Consider the following 22,584-nt stretch of genomic DNA (forward strand, 5'->3'; position numbering starts at 1 on the left):
AGAAGTTTTTATCTACTCCAATAAGAATGCAAACAAATCGAGTTATCTCATCAACAGTATTCCACTGAAAAAAGATACCAACTTTTGTATAAACTCACAGACACACACACCGCAGATTCAATCAAGTCAAGGATATTTCCAAATGAATAAACTCAGCACACACACACACTGCGAGTATCTGGTCGGAATTTCTGGCAACAAAAAAAGCAGTGATAAAAGCCAGACCGGTGAAAGGAACACGAAAATTAAAATTTTATTGTTTCAACACACACAAAGCAGCCAGCCAACCAACAAAGAAAAATATGTAAATAAAATCAAATAAAATAATTGAAAATATAAATGATAATACACAAAATGAGGGGACGACTGCCGCCAAAAAAAGAAATAAAATAAAAAACTGGAATAATATTAAGTTGTCAAAAAAACGAAAAGAAAATGCGATAAAGGAAATAATAGAAAACAATGAATGCATTACCAACATACTCAAAATTATACTACCACACTGGGGAGGGGGAGAAGGATGTGGCAGGATAATAATATTTAGGGAGAAATGTATATTGATGCACGCACACACATATAAGGTATTGCTACCCATACCAACATCAACAAGGCCAAAGAAAAAGTACCATGGCCGACAACAGAACTTGCTGAAATATGGGCAGGAGAAACAGACCAACCACCGCCAAGCAACCCTTAAAATTCCACAACGCACACACTCACACACATTGGCAAATGCGCAATCCTCCAATGCTGTATAGGATGCTGTATACACCGACACACACACTCACACAGCCACACATTGTGTGAGAAGAAGAATGATGTTGGCACAGGACAACGAGACTGTTGGTTCACGGGGTTCACCAGGTTCAGTTCGATTTTTGAACGAAACGCGTTTACAAGTCTCGCAGTACGGCAGACTTGATACGACACCAGGATATATTTAGTGTTAATTGCGTGTTTCGATATAAATTACAAGAAATAAATAAAATTAATTCATGTCTAACAAAAATTAAGAAAAAAATAATAAATATTAAAACACAACTATTGAAACTGTGATTTTTTCGTAAACTACTATATTATTATCTAACAAAAAAATAAATTGTTTTGAATCTATGTTCGAAAAATGATTTTAAGTCGGAATTCATCATCGGTATCTTCACATGAAGATGGTCCCACAGCTTTTGCCAATGTCACAGCATCGGCCAGCCAAATCGCCACGAACGCCAATGACACCGATCAGCAGCATCTGACCTACAACAGTCACTCTCAGCAAATGGCGTCACAGCAGCAGCAGCATCATCATCATCTGAATCATCAGCACTTGACCCTAACGGCACGTCAGCAGCAACACCAACAACAACAACCCGAATTATGTTGTCAACAATGTGGAAATTTAATCCAAATTACAAATTTAAACGAAAAAAATAAATATGACAATTTGAAATTGGCCAACAATATGAAATGTGAAAAGTGTAAAGTAGGTGTTAATCGTAAAGTGATGCGAACATCAGCAATGAAAACAAATCGAAAACGCAGTGCATCAAGTGAAAATGTCATGAACGAAAAAATCGCACGCGATGAAAATGAAAATAATCACATTGACAACAACGATGATGATATCGATGATGACGCGAACGATGATTTAGATGAAGATGCTGAGATCGATGAAGACATCGATATGGATGAGCTGGATCATGAGGACGACGATGGCGACGAGGATGAAGTTGATCTCATCCACGACGATGAAGATGAGGAGCTGACGCGACGTATACCCAAAGTTGAGAATATTTCTCCAATTCCAAATACAACGACCCTTTTGAAGGATAACAGCAGTAAACCGATTTTAAAATTTAGTGTTTCGGCAATATTGGGTGATACGCGAGAGGGAGTGCGTGTACGAAATGGTAAGGAATTGTAAATAAACGTATTGTGTATATTAGAAGTGCTGAAATATATATTATTTAAAGCAATTGATAACAAATTACAAGAAAAGACTATTTATGGATGGATACATATAATCTGATATTAACAAAACATTTTGAAAATAATTATTGCCATAACAAAACCTATAACGACATGACATTCTATTCAAGAACCTCGAATTATATTTAAACATTCCATAGATATTTTTCTGATTTTATGAGGCCAAATAAAAACTTAACGATGGACATAGCCAGACCATCTTTTTAACTTTAATTCTGTCTTCAGACTGATTTGTTTCCCTGAAGTTTCTGATGATTTTTTTTCTCTTCCGAATTTAGAATATTTGTTGGTTATATTTAAAAGAATTTAGAAGAATTCAAATTTACGGTAATAAACCGACACCTCTCCTTTTGGTCAATTCTGGCCGTTTCTGGTCAACTGTAAATGGTTTAAAACACGACTGGTTTTTAGCTCCTGGGCGATGTTACGACTGCTAACTTCGATCATTTCTCCGATTTTGTCGAAATTTTCGACGACCAGCCTAATGGATTTCTTTTTACCCAACCTAAAACTAATTTAAAAAAATATTTTTTTCCAATGATTCCCATTTTCGGACTTGATCTACGATTGGTAAAGATAATAGGTTGTGCAAAGTTTGGTTCAAATGGGATATTCCGTTCGCATGATGTTATAAAATACATTTTTAGCACAATTTTGACCATTTTATGAATTACCGATATTACTCAACTTCAAACTTGTACTAAGTTTGGAATAAATATTACTACATTCCCTTCTAGAGTTATCGGCCGACCAAAGAGACACACATATTTGTAAATCGACCCAAAATTATCTGAAAAGAATTTAGTCCAAAGAAATATATGGTCTAAAACCAATATTTCGAATCAATAACGTATATATTCAACCCTGAAGAACAAAGTCCCGAGAAGTTGACAGTATATCCAAGAGGAATGGTTGACCTTTAAATTGATAGCAATTATATGGTCGTATGTACTCAGATGTGGGAGTTACTCTTAAATATTTACCGGTGCTTACGTATTCATATATTATTTAGTAAGCAATTACCACACTAGAGGGCGGAAATATTGCCTAAGCACAGAATATAGAACCACAGAATGTTAGATTTTCGTGGAAGTTGTGTAGGGTATCATATGGTCAGCCCTGTCCGACTATACTGCTCAGCTCACTGTTTTTTTATTTTATATTATTATTGCGTAGAAAATGTCCATACTAATAATTACCAAGGTCTGTCCTCGTTTTCGTACAGCTCAAATGAGGAATGCAGTATGTTCAAGGACCTAGCCCAATTTTCCAACCTGAGAGTCTGTATATTGGTATTCCTCCTTCCATTTACAATGACATCATAGCCATATACAAATCCCGATCGATATACAACAATACGAGATTTTTTGTATCTCCAAATATTCTAAAAAAATATCATGCATAATATTTCGATTTTAATTTTTCAAGATTTTCAATGGGCTGGTAAATCAATACCAATGCTTGTTAAGGTTTGTAACTTTGCACATATATATTTGAAGATTTAAAAGAGAAGAAACATAATTTACAAAAAATTTTGTTATTGTTTTGTTGTTGTTTTTTGTAATTAAAGAAAAGTCCTTATTCTTGTTGGCGGGCATGATAACTCCCCACTGGAACATCGGAATCAGAAAATTCCAACGGTGTTAGAAAGAGTACATGTCTGGCTCTCGTATGAACTAGGATTATTGACTTCGCTCTAAAATTAACAAAATGGCGGACCTTTGAAAAAATATTTTTGGAAAATCGCCGATTTTTGGAACTGGCTTTATCCTAGTTCATACGATAGCTATACACTCACAGAGAAACGTGTAAAAATTTGGAATCGATTGGGTTATTAGTTTTTGAGTTATCGTGCCCGCCATTCGCAAAAGAGAAAAACGCGTTTAAAGTTTGAGAAGCCCTTTAGCCGTCACTTGATGCTGCCGCAACAAATCGGCTATATCTTCAAGAGTTCTTGAGATTTTCACTTGAAATTTTGTAGAGACATTCTTGAAATAGTGTAGAATCGAATTGATTAAAAAAAATGTTGACCCCGAGAATGGGGGGTCCCCTTAATGGGTTCATAAAATCCATTAAAAAATCGGGTTTATAATCTGAAATTAGGCGATACGGATCTCTTTCCAGGAAAAAATCTTAACGTAAAGAGGAATTCATTATAATATTCATTCATTATAATATATTTACTTCAAGTTCATAATGATCAGTTTAAGTTGGGCGCCAGATTTAGTATGAGGAAATATATACATATTTTCAAAGCAGTTCAAATTCAGACTTAGGTAACAAATTGCATGGACCTAAAATAACTGATGGAATTTTGTATTTTAAGCTTTATATATAAACGAACTAGTTAAAAAAATGTTTTTGGGCGCCATTGCTAAAACCTCACAATACACGACATCCCGTTTAATTTTTGTCATTTTAAGGTCCTTGTCGAATTTCCAACCTAAATGTCTGGAAATTAGTATTATTTCTCAGAGAATAATAAACCTCCTGGCCGATTTAATTAATTTTGAATGCTGACATCAATATGGACGGATCAAAATCCACTTGATAGATCTAAATATTAAATTTTGAAAAAAAAAATGTGTTATCTCGTGGGTTACTCAATAAAATTATGAATATTGGATTTAGGTAGCTCCCAAATTTCGCAATTTTTGGAAGTTTGGACACGTTTTCCATTCCAATTTTATGTACTTTTATATATTGGGTTCTGTTTGGGTAGAAAAATTTAGACTAGATTATCAATTTCATATCTTCCAAACTGTTTGTGTCTTCTGCTAATCAGCGATGGACATTTGCAGAAAATGTGTTCAATTGATTCCAGTTCTTCTTCGTCCTCACATAGACGACAGTAATCCTCTCCACTGGAGTCCCACTTAGAACGCACAAACAACGATTTTGATCTCCCTCTTATTGTGTTTCAACAGCGAAAACGTTATTTTACGAGAGAATTCAGGCCAGATAGATTTTGAGATTCTGCAAGCAGGTTCCCTTAGCCATCTGTTACCAACTACCTCGCAATGGAACGCACGGATTCTGCCAATGAAATAGCTGATGGGAGGTTTCACAGATCTCTAAATCAGAAGAGTGGACGACTGCGAGCCCCCTCGAGCAAGCTCTATTATATTGCATTACGAAGTAATGTAGTTTGGTATTCCGAAAATTTGGGGGGGGTAAACAACTTGTTCACAGAACAATTGCCACGATAAAATGCTCAAGGGAGATAACGAAATACCAAAAGCCCTGGCTGGAAAATTGGTATAGGGCTTGAAAATGCGAAAATGACGTAGCCTTGAAATGGAACGCACGGAATCAATTTCAAGGCCACGTCATTTTCGAATTTTCAAGCCCTATACCAATTTTCCAGCCAGGGCTTTTGGTATTTCGTTTTCTCCTTTGGGCATTTTATCGTGGCATAGCCACCATAAATTCCAATCGATTTTAGGTATTTTGCCAACCTCATAATGAATGGTATACAAATTTAGGCCCAGCTGAACTTAAGGTCTTGTAAATTATTCATTAAATTAATCCACTAATTTTTATTATTTATTTTTTTAAAATTGGAAAAACGCTGTGAAATATTTCTTGCCAAATATAGAAAATGTCACCCCTTCTATCTTGACATCATTCATATTATTATTTTTTAATGGAGAATAAAAATAATTGCCCAGCAATAAATCTGTAACAATAACATTGTCATTAACTTCAAATGCCAACAATTCCAGTTGCTGTGGATCCTCTCGGTCATGGTCACAGATCACAGCCCTCCTTCTTGTTTTAAGCCCACTTTAGTTATGGATAAAGGATTAGCCAATGATTTAGATCAGTTGTTACTCTCTTTTTTGTTTTGGTGTCTCCTTTTTTACTCATCATTTTAATGAAGGTATTTACGGCATTGTTCGAAGCATTGTTGGGCTTATCAAAACACAATTCGCTTAAGCCTCGAGGCATTAAAACGCTGCTGTAAAAACAAAAAATTATTTTATATGAGTTTTTTTAATCATGTTTAAATTATTGGTTGCGGTAAGTTCCGTTTTTTTAAAAAATAGACAATGAAAAAGAGAGTCGGAGAGCCCTACACATCCTTTAAATCCCCACACACACACATACACAGAAAATATGCTACATTGTAACAATGAATAGTTTTGAGCACATCTATTTCGTTTTTTAATTCTTATCGGGGGTTAATTTTCAACGTTGGGCCTTTTGACTGCCCGATTCTTTGTTTGGTAGAAGAAGATCAACAAGCCACAATGTGAACCCCACACAGGAACACACCGCACACACATCTGACAATGTGATCACATAGAAATGCCCACCAAATGAATGAGATTCCGTTCGACATTCATTCATTTGGAAGGCGTAACTAAATTGCCCATCCGTCACTTATAAACTATAGTGTTCCGTGCTATGTGTGTGCGAAAGTACACAACACGCTTTCAATGGTGAGCGGAAATAAAAAAAAATAATGTTTTGTGGTAGGCAGTTTACGCAACGATTTTTTATGTGGAAATCCGCCTTTTTACTAACTGTCGGTATTTATAGATTAATTGTCATAATTTCTTTGCGGTATTGGTTGCGTTTTTTTTTTATTAGGGCAATTTTTTGGGTAATTTTATGATTATTTTTTCGCAAAAAAAAAATTAAACGAATATTGAATTTATTGGCATTGTGAGTGGTGATTATGGCACGTGCGAGGGTTTTTGGGAATTGTTTAGGGCGAATATGTTTTTTGTAGGTGTTTCGATGCCATTTAAGTTGATTAATTAGAAACAATTTTTCGAATCGTTTTTTATTACTATACTGAAACTACAAGCTAATACCATACTCCTACCATTTAGTTAAAAGGTACCTACGGCATTTTTCTATGGATTTTTTATTCGCTCCACCATAAGGGGTAGAAACGTAGAATTAAATTGAAAATGTTTAGAGAAAAAGCTGTTTACCCACCAAGGAGTCTGAATGCAAAATTACAACCACTTCGTAATGCGAAAAAATATAGTCACTTCGATTGCAAAAATTGTTTGGGATCATCAATTTGTCGTTTGCAAAATATCGAAATATTCACGAGACACTATTCGGTATTTTTAGCAGGTTATCAATAGATTTTGCTGTAATTTGGTATTTTGTGTTCTCATTGTTTGGAAATCCTCCTACCAAAAATTACAATATTAGTCCACTTTTTAGGGTAGCCCCATTATAACGGTATCTCACAAATTTCCGTAGTTTGTGTTAGATTGGTCGGTGTTTTCAACTAAATCGGCTGTAAGCTCATATTTTGGATTAGCATTTTGTAGAATATTTCTCTATCAAAAATTATCAATATTATCCCAAGTTTCAGGGAAGCCCTAATTTTTCGGAATTTTGATCACATTTTTTACAGAATTAGCATTAATACAATATTATTACCCTCATCCTTATGACTAATGAGGGAATATACACTTTGATACGACAAAAAGGTGAATCATCGAAATTTTGGTTTTAGACCCCATCTTTCTTTGGACCAAACCCGTTTCTGATAATTTGGAGTCGATTTACAAAAGTCCGTCCGCCACTTAAAGGGAGTAACTGATTTCCTCCAAACTTTGCATATCATAATATTTCTTCCAAACGTAGTTCAAGTTCGAAGATGGGGAATATCGGTCCACTGCTTCTGATACTAACCCTCAAAATGGTCAAAATTTTGCTGAAATTAAATTTAATAATATCATGCGTACGGACTATACGATTTGAATCAGACTTTGCACAACATATTATGTTTACCAAACCATGATCAAGTCCGAAGGTGGGACTCATTGGACCACTTCTTCTGGTACCTCTCCCACAAATGGTCAAAATTTCCAAAATTTATAAATACAATATCAGGTGAATGGAATGTCTGATTTTCACCAAACTTTACACGACCTATTTTCTTTACCAAAGCCTAGTTCAAGTCCGAAGGTGGGAACCGTCGGTCCTATCCTTCTGGCACCTCACCCACAAACGGTGAATGTTGTATAAATTTGTACATTTAATTTTAAGTAAATTGAATAACCGATTTGGTCTATAATAAATCCAAAGACCTCCGAATATTATAGACTGGGTGTCTATATCTGTTGGTAATACAGATTGACACTTTTTTACTTCTCATTGGATGGCAAATATTCCTAAAAATATAAATATCCGAGTTTACTTATAGCCTCAATAAAGGATAGACCCAGTGTTCGGAATATTAAAGATTTCAGGCATGCTTTCCCACCGACATCTTGACAAACCTTCATAACAAAAAATTATAGATATAAGTTCACAATTTGGTATAGTAACCCAAATAATGGTACACCCATCGGTCGGTATTTGAGGATTTCAGACATGTTTTTCTTTCTAACAAAACTGATAAATATCGCTCTATATTTGTGTGTAGCCCCCATATGGTCTTTGCTGCATTTTTCAATCAAAGTGACTGTATTATAGGATTCTGGGACGATGGAAACTAAACATCTTTTTTACAGAATATTTTTACGCGTCATTTTCGCAATTTTCAAAGTCATAGTCAAATTTTCCAACTTGAGTTTCGAGTACATCAACAGCACCTCCTGGAAATGAAAATATAAGTGTTTTTTTAAGTACCGCAATTGTATTTTTTTTTTTAATCACGTCATATCATCTATCTCACGATATATCACACAACGATCTTCTATTATCAGTTCACTAACAGCATAACTGTTCACAGTGGTCGCTTTAGGACAACTTTCACGACCTACGTCTTTAAGAGAGCGTCAGCTACAATTGAATACATTTTTTGGCAAACTGATTTTTCAGGTTACTGTAAACAACACAACACATGATCGCACGTTAACCCATACTTAGTAGTATTTTTTTCCAATGAAAATTTCAAATGGCGCCCAAGTGTTGCCTAGGACAAGATATATTTATGCAAGGCGCCCAAGTGTTGCCTAGGACAGGATATATTTGTGCACAAAACTCAGGAGACCAATAAAAGTGCGACTCCACTTTACAATTGAGAATCGAATCATGTCTGCATCGAAATGCTTCGAAAATTAGAAGACACACTGTCATAAGTGGATTATTTCTAGACGTACCCATCCAAAGGGAGACAAATTAGGCATTTCTTCTTCCAAGTCAATATTGAAGCATGTTGTTCAAAATATTCCCTTATATCGATTTCAAAATTTTACAATTTTTAAGGTTCTTGGGACAATTGTCGACCACCAGTGTGTTTGATATTTCACATTGTAAATATAGACCCAGATTTTGATATTGTCTAAATATTGCAGCTTAATTTTAACTCTTCACCGATTTTAACTCTCCACCGATTCTAACAAAAGTTTGGCATCTTTGAATAGGCAAGGAGTACTTCTCGCAAACAAATTTTCAATATATATCCTGGTTAGAATTATTTTTTATTTTCAAAAAAAGTATCATCTTTTGGGTATAGTAGATGTTCCGACGTTCTGACAACACCATATTATCCTATGATTTTTCACATCATGTTACAAAATCAATCTGTCTGCTATTTGTGTATAGTTGTTGAAGCTTCCAGGTGACATCCTGTTGCCGTTCCCGACTTCGCTAAATGAGTTAACCTTAAAACAAAGGATATTATTAAAGATTCGTACACATATCCTATACGAGGATATTTAAATCATTGGATGGCGGAAATAAACACTCTCTTGCACACTTCCACACACACACACACACCCATCATCGTCATATGTAAAATTATGTGTGTATGTATGTTCACATATCCCATATCCGCCTGCAGACAACAAATTATGACTTCAAAAGAAATTTTAATAATTAAATTTATTCCTTGAATGGTGGCAGTGGATGGGTGGGTGTTGCTGTTTGCTGCTAATGATTATATAACTTAAGTCATTATCGTCACAGTTCTGGGTATTGTTGGAAATAATTATACGCATCATTCACATGATTGTTGTTGTTGTTTGTGTAATCTTTTGACACTTCAAAGTGTGGATTATTTCACTTTTTGAGAAAATGCGAAATGTGATGTGAGATCAACAAATGTATTCCAAGAAGTTGATGTCTACGATGGAAAGTTTTCAGCGAAACCCTTTGGTTTTGAGACACACATGTAGTCACACACACATACATACAAATGTAAATTTATTTTAATATATGGCATATGAGGTCTTCAAGAGATAGAATGCCACTAAGGAGGGGTTCCTGCAGATGACTTGCTATAAGGAGGACCAATAAGAGCATTTCTATATGAGAAACTCATAAATCTATATAGAAGACCTTGGATTCTTACAGATATTTTTATAAGGACGTGTATTTTTAAAAACAATATAGACTTTTCATGGATAATTACAAATATTAGGGTGGATCTCTTTTACAGATTTTTATTACAAATTATTTTAAAGACCCACGCAGCTATAAAGATGGATCCTTTAAGAATATTATTCAAGCACCCACATAGCTTTAATAATGATTTTTTTTAAAACATTTCTCAATGACATTATAGCTTGAATCTTAGATTTTTTCAGTTATTTCCCAAGGACCCACACAACTATAAGCGCGGATTTCTTAAAAATTAGTTTCAATGACCCACACTGTTATAAGCGCATACTTCTAGACTTTCCAAAAATAATAAGCTATAAGCGGGGATTTCCTAAAATTGTTTATCAAAGATATTTTCAATTACTATGTGCAGATTTATTTTAAAACTGTTGTAAGTGTTGATTTTTTTTAATTATTTACAAGGACCCAATTAGATAAATGCTAGGATTTTTTATACCCTCCACCATAGTATGGAGGGTATATTAATTTTGTCATACCGTTTGTAACACATCGAAATATTCATTTCCGACTCTATAAAGTATATATTCTTGATCAGGGTAAAATTCTAGGATGCTCAAATTTTGCATAAAGCTGTATTTTATCTAGGTCAAGTTCGAAGATGAGATATATCGGCCCACGTTTAGGCATAGCTCCCCCATAAGGGTACCCCCCAATTTTCGGTATTTTAAGGTTTTTGAGCGTGTTTTTCAACCGAATTCGCTAAAATTTGGTACTTTAAGTTGTTATTTGGTAGCAAATCTCCCTACTAAAAATTATAAATATAGGTCAATTTTTTCTGGTATCCCTCATAAATCGGTACCCCTCAATTTTCGGTATTTCGGTACCCCTCAATTTTCGGTATTTCGAATTCGCTGAAATTTGCTTCATTGGGTTCTTATTGGGTACTAAATATCTCCACAAAAAATTATTAATATAGGTCCACTTTTTCTAGTAGTCCCCATATAACGGTACCTCCTAATATTTAGTATGTTGGTGGTTTTGATCGTATTTTTCCGCCGAATTAGCTGTAACTTAGTATTTTGAGTTCTTAATAGGTACCAAATCTCCCCACAAAAATTATGAATATAGGTTCATTTTTTCGGATAGCCCCCATATAAGGGTACCCCCAATTTTCGTTATTTTGGGGTTCTTGATCGCATTTTTTAGCCGAATTTGCTGCAACTTGGTATTTTCTGGTCGTATATGGTAACAAATCTCCCTACTAAAAATTATTAATAATCGCCCCCTTTTTGGGGTCGTCCCCATATAACCCCTTTTCTATATTAAATTAGTTATCTCATTTGTTCCTCGTTTTGAGTTTGGTTCTAAGACTCTGTTGTAATCATTTCTCCAGCGGAGGATAGCGAGATACAAACGCAAGGTTCGATAATGAACTATAGACGCATATAGATCTAGCGCCTGTATGGAGGTTCCAGAAGGAGTGGACCGATATTCCCCATCTTTGAATTTGAACTAAGTTTGGAAGAAATAATAAGATGTGCAAAGTTTGGATGAAATCCTAATTTTCTGAAACGGATTTGGTCCAAAGAAACATGGGGTCTAGAACCAAAATTTCGATAAGGCACGTTTTCACCATGTTAAATTATATACACCCTCATTAGCCATAAGGCTGAGGGTATAGTTATCCATTAAAAATTTCTGAAATTTGTATTATGGTTTATATAATACGTTTTTATAAATGTCGGTATAGGTCCACTTTTTGGTATGTTCCCTATATTTTCATTTCTAGTACATATCAGTATATCTATGGTGGAGGGTATCCAAAGTTCGGCCCGGCCGAGCTTAACGCTTTTTCACTTGTTAATATCCTTAAAAGGTACCCGCAACTATAAGCGTGAATGTCTTCAATTTTTTTCAAGGACCCACGCATATTAAAAAAATATAAGCACTAATTTATTAAAATTTATTTGTCAAATACCCAAACTGATAAATGCTTGGATTTAAAAAATTACACGCAGATACAAAAGCAGATTTTTTAGTTTTTTTAAATAATTTTTTAAATATCCACACAGCTGTGAGCTTTGATTTTTTTTAAAAACTTTGTTTAAATCTTTTTTAAATACTTTAAATCCTTGTGTATTTTCTAACACCCCTTTTCTCTGTTTTTCCAATTAATTTCAGAATTTATGCAACCACAACATATCTGGCCTTATTTACAACAAAATTTCATACATCATTCACATTTTCCGCATCCAGCTTTTCTAACGCAACATCAGCACAATCACAGCAACATTCACAGCAGCAACAACAACAATGGCATTGTCGCCGCCAATAGTTGTCAACCGCAAACCACATCATCGTCATCACCTGGCAGTACGATTAGTGATAGTGACAATCATTCCACCTGCACCGCAAACAGTATCAGTACGAATACCAGTAGTAATAACAACAACAACAGCAGCAACACTTTATGCTCCAACAACAATGGCCCAAATGACAAGGATAACAGTCAACACCAGTCACACGATTCAACGGAGGATAACAATCGAAGACATACAATGCCTTTGGGAACGACGGCGGGTCAAGAAAAGCAAACAATGCCTTTACACAATCCAGGAGGTGGTGGACCCCCATTACACAGCCAACAACAGCAACCGCAACATCCGCAAGCCGTAATTGCCAAACCCCTGCCTAGTCGACCAACACCATTTCTGCCGCATAGTCTTCAGCATCCACACTTGCATTCATTGTTGGCTCACTGTAGGAATCCCTATATGAGTGGTAAGTAGACACACATGCAAACACACCCACCCACCCACACACACATGTGTGTTGTGTGTCTGTGATTTCTAAATATCCTTTCTAATGTGAATCAAATGTAATTGGGTGTTGAAATGAATACAGCTGTGCGTGAGTGTTCTAATTGTTGTCAAACGACAACACCATGGACAAATTGCAACACAGCCATGCATGCAACAATTAAATGCAACTGCAACAACCATAAAATTCTCCACACTTCACACATTTGTCCCCAACCTGCTTTTCTCCTCTCCCCACCACCGATTCAGTGCAATTTTATAAATTTTCCCACGCATTTTCATTTCATTTACAGTTGGTGCTCAAGTATTCCCTCTGCCTCCTGGACAAGGCTTTCCCTGGGCACATTCAACACGTGGTAAACCACGTAGGGGTATGATGCGTCGTGCTGTATTCTCTGGTAAGTGTAAATGTGGCCAATACTGGTCAATGGGGGGAAAAACACTTTTAATTTATTGCTGTGGTTTTGTCACAGACGAACGGACGGACATAATTTTCGAAGAGCAAAAGAGCCTAACCTGTAATTTCTACAGTTTGGTTACTTGAGTGGGGTGTTCAGATTATTATTATTATTGTTTTTTGTGGGAACTCTGTTATTGGTAGTTAATATTGGTAGCAATTAATTTTAATTGGTTTTTTTCTTGGAACTTTATTGTTGTTAATATTTCTCTTTCTCATTCTTCTCGCTTATTGCAATACAGATTCCCAGCGTAAAGGCTTAGAGAAACGTTTCCAGCAGCAAAAGTATATCAGCAAACCGGATCGCAAGAAATTGGCCGAACGTTTGGGTCTTAAAGATTCTCAGGTAAGTTTTTGTAAAGTTTTGTATAGGTTTAATAATTATTAAGGATAGAGTGCGTCTTGCATATAAGTAAATGGCACCCTTCCAACATTTCAACACCATAGAATAATATATTTGGAATTATATTTATATTGGGAGCAATTTGAAGGGAATATGGAAAGAAAAAAATTATACAAAAAATAATTTTCTAGAACCTCGTGGATTATAGACATTATTTTTAAAACAACCACACAGCAATGGAGCCGTATAGCAAAAAGCATGGAAGTTTTTAATTTTTTTTAAGGACACTCGCAGCTGCAATCTAGGATTTCTAAAATAAATATTTACCAGAGATTCAAGGACCCTCGCACCAATAAACGCAAGGATTTAAGAATCATCTTAAGGACCTTCATAGCTAAAAGCTAAGATTTCATAGAAATTATTTTCAAGGGCCCATACAGGTTTATAAAAAATATAAGGTTGGGGAAAACGAAATCCATTAGGTCGGTCGTCCAAAATGTTGATAAAATCGGAGAAACGATACAAGTTGACCGGCTTGTTAGCAGTCGTAACATCACTCAGGAGCTAAAAATTGACGATTAAACGGGTTTTGACCATTTACACAAAGCTGGATTCAAAAAGAAGCTCGATGTTTGGGTGCCACACCAATTAATAGAAAAACCAGTGAGCGGAGCAGTATAGTCGGACGGGGCCGACCATATAATACCCTACACAACTTCCATGAACATCTAACTTTCTGTGGCACCACATTCGGAGCATGGGCGATGTTTGCATCCTCTTGACCCATTAGAGGTCAACAAATATTACTACTATTCAGTACAGTCCTTCTAATTACTTGTCCAGATTCCCTTTAACGTGGGTTGTTTTGTGATGTTCGGCTTTCAATTGTGGACTGTAGATCGAATCGAAAAAAATATGTTTTCGACCACTTCATCCCAATATTATTATCTGATCATCACCAAAAATTATAGGCGTTGTCCTTGACCATACCTGGATACTAGTGAAAAATTTCAAAACGGTGAGCGCTATATTTCCGCCCTCTAGTGTGGCAATATCTGAGTAGGTAAGCACCTGTAAACTCCCACATCCGAATACATACGACAATAAAATTGTAATCAATTTAAAGGTCAGCCACTCCTCTTGGGTATACTATCAACTCCCCGGGTCTATATATCCTTCAGTGGTAAATCTATACGCTATAGATACAAATTTTTTCATTTTTCACACAAAAGTCTGTGTCCATTTGACCCACTTTTATCCTTTGGCCCGATCCCCTTCTCCATGCAATAATTCACGGTGTTTGGGCCATAATTGCGGCATCTGGACCAGAAAAACCGACAAAAATAAAGATTTTGGTCCATTTCATCCCCTAAATGTTAACCGATCTTTTCCAAAATAGGGGTCTTCATACAGGGGGTCTTCTACATGCAAAATTTCGTGAAGATTGGTCCATAACTGTGGCCTGTATCGTGTTTACAAATTATAATGGACAGACGGACACACATGTCTAGATCGACTCAGCTAGTCGAGATATGATGATCGGTATACTTAAAGGTGGGTCTACGACCAATATTTCGCTGCGTAACAAACTTTTGGGGCTGCACAAAGCTATAATACCCTGACAACATAGTTGTGTAGGGTATAAATAGGATGGATCGATTTTCCATCTGCGAAGCCTTGGCCAAACGGAATGAGATAGACCCATTTCTTAAACGGATGGTGACTGGAGATGAGAAATGGATCACATACGATAACCCTGTGCGAAAACGATCGTGCCCAAAGAGTGATGGAGCACCTCAAATGGTGGCCAAACCAGGACTAACAGCCAAGACGGTTATGCTATACATTTGGTGGGACTGGAAGGGGATTATTTGTTCTGAGTTGCTTCTATTTGACCAAACACTAAGTTCTGATCTCTACTGTCAATAACTGGACCGTATGAAGATAGCAATTGACCAGAAACGGCCAACGGTAGAGGTGTCGTGTTCCACCAGGACAACGCTAGGCTACACACATCTACAGCTACTCGCCAGAAACTTTGGGAGCTTGGTTGGAAAGTTTTAATGCATCCGCCATACAGTCCGCACTTGGCACCAAACGAAGGCAGGACTTCTATTAGAGAAGAATTATGAAGTTACCCTTAAAATGACAAAAAACGGCGCATATTTATACATTCCGAATATTAAATAAAGTCCTACAGTTCACATAATAATAATGAATTTATTTTTCCCCAACCTAATATATTTTATAAGGTCTTTTATTTTTTTAATAAATGTTCAAGGAACACACCCCTTCATCTTCATATTTGAAGTTCTCATTGGGTAGCAAATCGGCCTTCTTATCAACATATTCCCACCTTTTTGGTTCGCCTTTCAAATCTTGTAAATAATTTACAATGGCATAACCCCCATATAATAATCCCGATAAATTTGAGATATTCTGAATGTCGACTTTATGGTGGAGGCTATAAAATGTTCGACCCAGAAGAACGACGTTACACTATAATTAGTTTTCGTGGAACTTCAGAGTAGGTGGGATTTAGTTAATATTTCTTTCATATATCTGCATTTGTAAAATCAATTTTTATGGCGCCTCCAAGAGCGAAGTTTTAACAATGTTCCTTCACGTACTCTCAGACGATGTATAGCTTTGTGAAGCCCCAAAAGTTTGTAACGCCGCAAAATATTGGTCCTAGACCCACCTTTAAGTATACCGATCGTCATATCTCGACTAGCTGAGTCGATCTAGACATGTGTGTCCGTCCGTCCGTCCTCCGTCCGTCCGTCCGTCCGTCCTCAGTCCGTCTGTCCATTATAATTTGTAAACACGATACAGGCCACAGTTATGGACCAATCTTCACGAAATTTTGCACGTAGAATAGGTTCTGGCCAATGAAAACCCCTATTGTTTTCGGGAAAGATCGGTTAATATTTAGGGGATGAAATGGACCAAATACTAAATTTTTGTCGGTTTTTCTGGTTGCTCTACAGACCGCAATAATGGCCCGAACATCGTGAAATTTTTGCATGGAGAAGGGGGTCGGGCCAAAGAATAAGCATGCCTGTTTTGATAAAGATCGGTCAATATTTAGCGGGTCAAATGCACCCAGACTATTGTGTGAAAAATGACAAAATTTGTATTCTATAGCGTATATATTTACCCCTGAAGGACATAGACCCGAAAAGTTGATATTATATCCAAGAGGAGTTGTTGACCTCTGATGTGGGAGTTACACCTAAATATTTACAGGTATCACTCTAGAGAGCCGAACATAGCGCTGATCGCTGTGAAATGTTTCATGAGGTTCCAGTTATGGTCAAGGCCAACGCCTATAATTTTCGGTGATGATCAGATAATAATTTTGGAATAAAGTGGACCGAAAACTTACTTTTTTGTGTTATTTTCGAGTCGATCTACAACAACACAACCCACGGTGAAGGGAATCTGGACAATAACTGTACTGAATACTCGTAATATTCGGAAAATATGTCAGTGTGAGCGAGAGGTGCTGTTTACCTCTAATCGGGCAAGAGTGTGCAAATATCACGAAATGTTGCCCAGGCTCGGAATAACATCCGTAGAAAATTTGAGTTCAGTGGTAGTTGTGTAGGGTATCGTATGGTCGCCCCCGTCCGACTATACTGCTCCGCTCACTGGTTTTAATATGAAACCACAGGCCAAGCTTAGATTTTTAAATTACTTGTTCATTAATTTGTCTTTAAATTTCAAAGAAAAATTTTCACGTTTATAGAACCTCACATTAATGAATTTAGACCCTCAAGCCCACATCTAAAAATTTCATTTCTTAAAAAATATTTTTTCAAGGACATCAGACATCTAAATTTGTATTTTTTGTTTAAGAATTGATTTTAGACCTCCAAAGTATATTTCGTGGTTTCAAAAATACACACAATATATAATAAATATATACAAATAGTGAAAATTAAGTTTTCGAATTTAAATAACATTCGAATCAGTAATCCCCTATACGCTTTTTTTCTCAAAAACAAATATAATACGACATAAAACCATACAATAGGACAACCAGCAGTAAAAAAGACTCCGCCCATTATTCTCTGGCCATATTCCTCTTGTAAATAATGGAAATAAAGAAAACCAAAAACAATAAAACACAATCAAATAGTACAAAACCATAAAAATGATTATAAGAAAGACGATGACAAAAATGCCAAAGGCCGACGGTAAAACAAAGACCCATACTTGAAAGCACAAAAGGAAGGAATAGGGACGAAAACATAAAAAAAGTGAACATGACCATCAATACATATACAAACAGCATACAATACAATGAAAATACACACAGCACACAACAACACATCATTGAGACTCCACTTAAGGTTATACCAAAATACGAATAACTCTCGAAAAGGATATACCAGTAAAATGTAAGCATACGTATTTGAATGTTTGTGTCTATGTGTGTGTGAAGAGAAACTTACAACATTATTTAACTCCAAATACCATAACAGCAGCAGAGCAAGAACAACAACATCTGGTTAACACCCTAGACTTAAGTGCGCAGTCTCAATGCCACAGTGCGTCTGTGAAGCAAAATTAAAAAAAAAAACGTTTTCCAATAAAAAAAATATTCTTGTGGTTCACAGCCATTTTCTTTTACTTCACACACACACACTCATACAAATTTATTGTCGACAAAATTATCCCACTTTACATATTTTATTAGAGTAGTATTGCAATATGGGAAGCTGGAAGAAGAAGAAAAAATAAAATAAAACAAAGATGTTGAAATTTGAAATCTGTTGAAAATTTATGCATAACCGTGTGGTGAATATAAAATAGGAGAGCTGGATACGAATCAAAAAAAGAAGGCGATATATATTTCAATTATCAAAAGAAATATTTTGTTTTATTAAATTGAGAATTAAAAGAGATCGGAAAGTTTAAAACAAATTAACATTTTTTTTTTAAATATTTAAATTTTTTCAAGAACCAAGGCTTGATTTTAAGGACATTATTTTTTTAAAGATTCTGAAGAATTATTTCGTTCAGATTCAAAAATATATTTTTGTTCTTTTACATCGGAAATGAAGTTAATAGAGTTCTAATTTTTATCAAAACATTGCAAAATTAAACTGAGACCGAATATCGGCTTTATCGTTACACACCTTCTCACCAATCCCACAAGGTATCAACATTTTCAAAATTTGTAAATGGAAATGGAATTTGGAGTTTATAGCATATCGTAATATTTTTACGATTTATATGACTAGTAGTTATATTAAATTCAAAGGGTCCTTTTTAGAGGACCAGGAAGTATTTTATATGTGGCATCAGAAATTCTTTTAATAGAAGATAAGAAAATTTACGAATAAAATACCAAAAAGTTATTGTAGGAGGGCTTTTTACAGAAGACAGAGAGGGCTTCTATTAATAGACCTGATTATATTTTTATAGAAGGCAATTTAAAAAAAAAACAGTGAGCGGAGCAGTATAGTCGGACGAGGCAGACCATATGATACCCTACACAACTTCCACGAAAATCTAACTTTCTGTGGTTATATATTCTGAGCATGGAAAATATTTCGCTATATTTGCACCCTCTTGACCGACTAGAGGTCAACAAATATTACTAATATTCTGTAAATCCCTTCTAATTACTTGTCCAGATTCCCTTCACCGTTGGTTGTGTTATGATGTTCGACTTTCAATTGTGGCCTATATATTGACAAGAAGAAAACACAAAAAATTAAGTTTTTGGTCCACCTCATCCCAATATTATTATCTAATCATCACCGAAAATTATAGGCGTTATCCTTGACCATACCTGGATCCTCATGGAAAATTTCAAAGCGATCCGCGCTGTATTTCCGCCTCTAGTGTGGTAATGTCTTACTAAATAATATCTGAGTACGTAAGCACCTGTAAATATTTAAATGTAACTCCCACATCCGAGTACATACGACAATATAATTGGTATCAATTTAAAGGTCAACCACTCCTCTTGGATATACTATCAACTTCTCGGCTCTATGTCATTCAGGATTAAATATATACGCTATAGAATACAAATTTTGTAATTTTTCACACAAAAGTTAGGGTCCTTTTGACCCGCTAAATATTGATTTATCTCTATATAAAACAGGCATGCTTATTCTTTGGCCAAATCCACTTCTCCATGTAGAAATTCGCGGTGTTTTTGCCATAATTGCGGCCTCTAGAGCGACCAGAAAATCAGACAAAAATTTAGTTTTTGGTTCATTTCATCCCCTAAATATTAACCGATCTTTACCAAAAACAATAGGGGTCTTCATTGGGCAGAACCCATCCTACATGCAAATTTTCGTGAAGATTGGCCCAAAACTGCGGACTGTATCGTGTTTACAAATTATAATGGACAAACGGACGGACGGACACACATGTCTAGATCGACTCAGCTAGTCGAGATATAGCGATCGGTATACTCAAAGGTGGGTCTAGGACCTATATTTCGCGGCGTTACAAACTCTGCAGGCTGCACAAAGCTATAATACCCTGACAACATAGTTGTGTAGGGTATAAAAACAGTAAGGAAAGTTCAAAAGCCGACTATATGATACCCTTCACCACATTGGATACATACAAGAAAAGCTAATATATACAATATCCTGTAAATAGAACAGACATATAATCTTTAAAGGACCATTGAAATGGAATGGGGGGAAACGTAATATGTGATCTAGATAGATATTTGAACCAATGAAAAAACCATGCACATACAATTCGAAAAAAAGGTATGTCAATCGGATTCTTTTGTGTACCGTTTGTATGAAATCGAGCAAACAAATGAAGAGCTCCACAATTTTATCTCGAGTATATGGAACAGACATATATGGGAGCTCTATCTAAATCTGAACCGATTTCAATGAAACTTCACAGATATGAATTCAGTACGCTGTGCAAAAGCTTGGCCCTATCGGACAATTTTTGGGAGTTTGGTGCACCATTTACATAAAATCGGACGAAACTATATATGGGAACTATATCTAAATCTGATTTCCACAAAACTTCGCACACATCAAACTGCACCTAATCTGGTACGTTGTGCTAAATTTTGTCTGAATCGGACAAATTTTGCGAGTTTGGTGCACAATTTACCTAAAATCGGACGAAACTATATGTGGGAGCTATATCAAAATTTGAACTGATATCCACAAAACTTCGCATACATTAATCTGGACCTAATTCAATCTGAACCGATTTCAATGAAACTTCGCCGATATCAATCTGGACTTAATTCGGTATGATGTGCAAAATCTTGACTTAATCGGACAAATATTGGGAGTTTGGTGCACCATTTACATAAAATCGGACGAAACTATATGTGGGAACTATATCTAAATCTGAACTGATTTCCACAAAACTTCGCATACATTAATCAGGACCTAATTCAGTACGGTGAGCAAAATTGCGTTTTAATCGGAAAAATATTGCGAGTTTGGTGCACAATTTTCCTAAAATCGGACGAAACTATATGTGGGAACTATATCTAAATCTGAACCGATTTCCACAAAACTTCGCATACATCAATCAGGACCTAATTCAGTTCGGTGTGCAAAATTTTGTTTTAATCGGAAAAATATTGGAAGTTTTTGCCACCATATACGTAAAATCGGACGAAACTATATATGGGAGCTATATCGACGCCTCCGAACCATAATATGCTAAGTCGACTTAGCATGTTTTAAAGTTATTTACGTTATTAAATACTACGGTCCTTAATTTATATTCTCTGAAATGTTGGTAATCATCGGTCAATCCAAACCAAAGTTATAAGCAAAAATGTACTTAGCATTGCACGTAAGATATAAGACACTTCCACACTTTAAGAGCTTCTACTAAAAAACTCACTTTCAGACTTAGCATACTATGGTTCGGAGGCGTCGATATCTAAATCTGAACCGATTTTCTTCAAATGGGTATAATAAGCGACCTGTGCCAAATTTCGTCCAAATCGGATCATAAATGCGACCTGTACTTTGCTCACAAAAATACATGGACGGACGGACAGATTGACATGCATAAATCGATTCAGAAAGTGATTCTATGCATATTCTCAAAAGGAACCATGGGTCTATCTCGATTCCTTTTGCCTGTTACAAACATATGCACAAAGACATAATACCCTGTACCACAGAGTGGTGAAGGGTACAAAAATTGAAAGATCCATAAGTAAATTTTGGGAAAATTATTTCAATGATGTTTAAAGATGCTTCCTTAGGAGCTAAACGAGATTGTTTTCTAACACCAATCCAAGAATTTTATGAATAATTCTTAAGAGCAATTTTTTCAATGATCAAACGCGGATTTCATTTAATTTTTTTCAAGAAGCAAATGTAATATTGTATTAAAATTCTTCCACAAATCAAACCTTTATATTAAAAATGATATAGATTTTTAAGAATTGTTTTTTATTTAATTCGAGTCTACACTAAGTCAAGAATGTCCCTACAAAATTTCAAGTGAAAATCTCAAGAACTCTTGAAAATATAGCCGAATTATTGTGTCAGCATCAAGTGACGGCTAAAGGGCTTCTCAAACTTTAAACGCGTTTTTCTCTTTTGCGAATGGCGAGCACGATAACTCAAAAACTAATAACCCAAACGATTTCAAATTTTTACACGTTTCTATATGTGTGTATAGCTAGCTCGTATGAACTAGGATAAAGCCAATCGGTGATTTTCCAAAAATATTTTTTTCAA

The 22,584-nt window shown here is 35.6% G+C and overlaps 1 protein-coding gene across 1 annotated transcript; it reads left to right on the top strand.

Annotated features, from left to right (window-relative positions):
• Positions 1-1,123: 1,123 nt before the first annotated feature.
• On the top strand, positions 1,124-13,877 carry LOC133332285 (transcription factor mef2A-like; the record flags this gene model as incomplete). The annotated part of the gene is made up of 5 exons (XM_061540686.1): positions 1,124-1,385; positions 1,482-1,904; positions 12,427-13,026; positions 13,358-13,462; positions 13,764-13,877. Coding segments are annotated over exons 1-5 (1,504 nt in total), but the record flags the coding sequence as incomplete, so codon positions are not given.
• Positions 13,878-22,584: the final 8,707 nt, after the last annotated feature.

Source organism: Musca vetustissima, unplaced genomic scaffold (genome assembly GCF_032173495.1).
Source record: "Musca vetustissima isolate MV318-11 ecotype Yass unplaced genomic scaffold, APGP_CSIRO_Mvet_v1 utg58686, whole genome shotgun sequence".
In the NCBI taxonomy this organism is placed as follows: Eukaryota; Metazoa; Arthropoda; class Insecta; order Diptera; family Muscidae; genus Musca; species Musca vetustissima.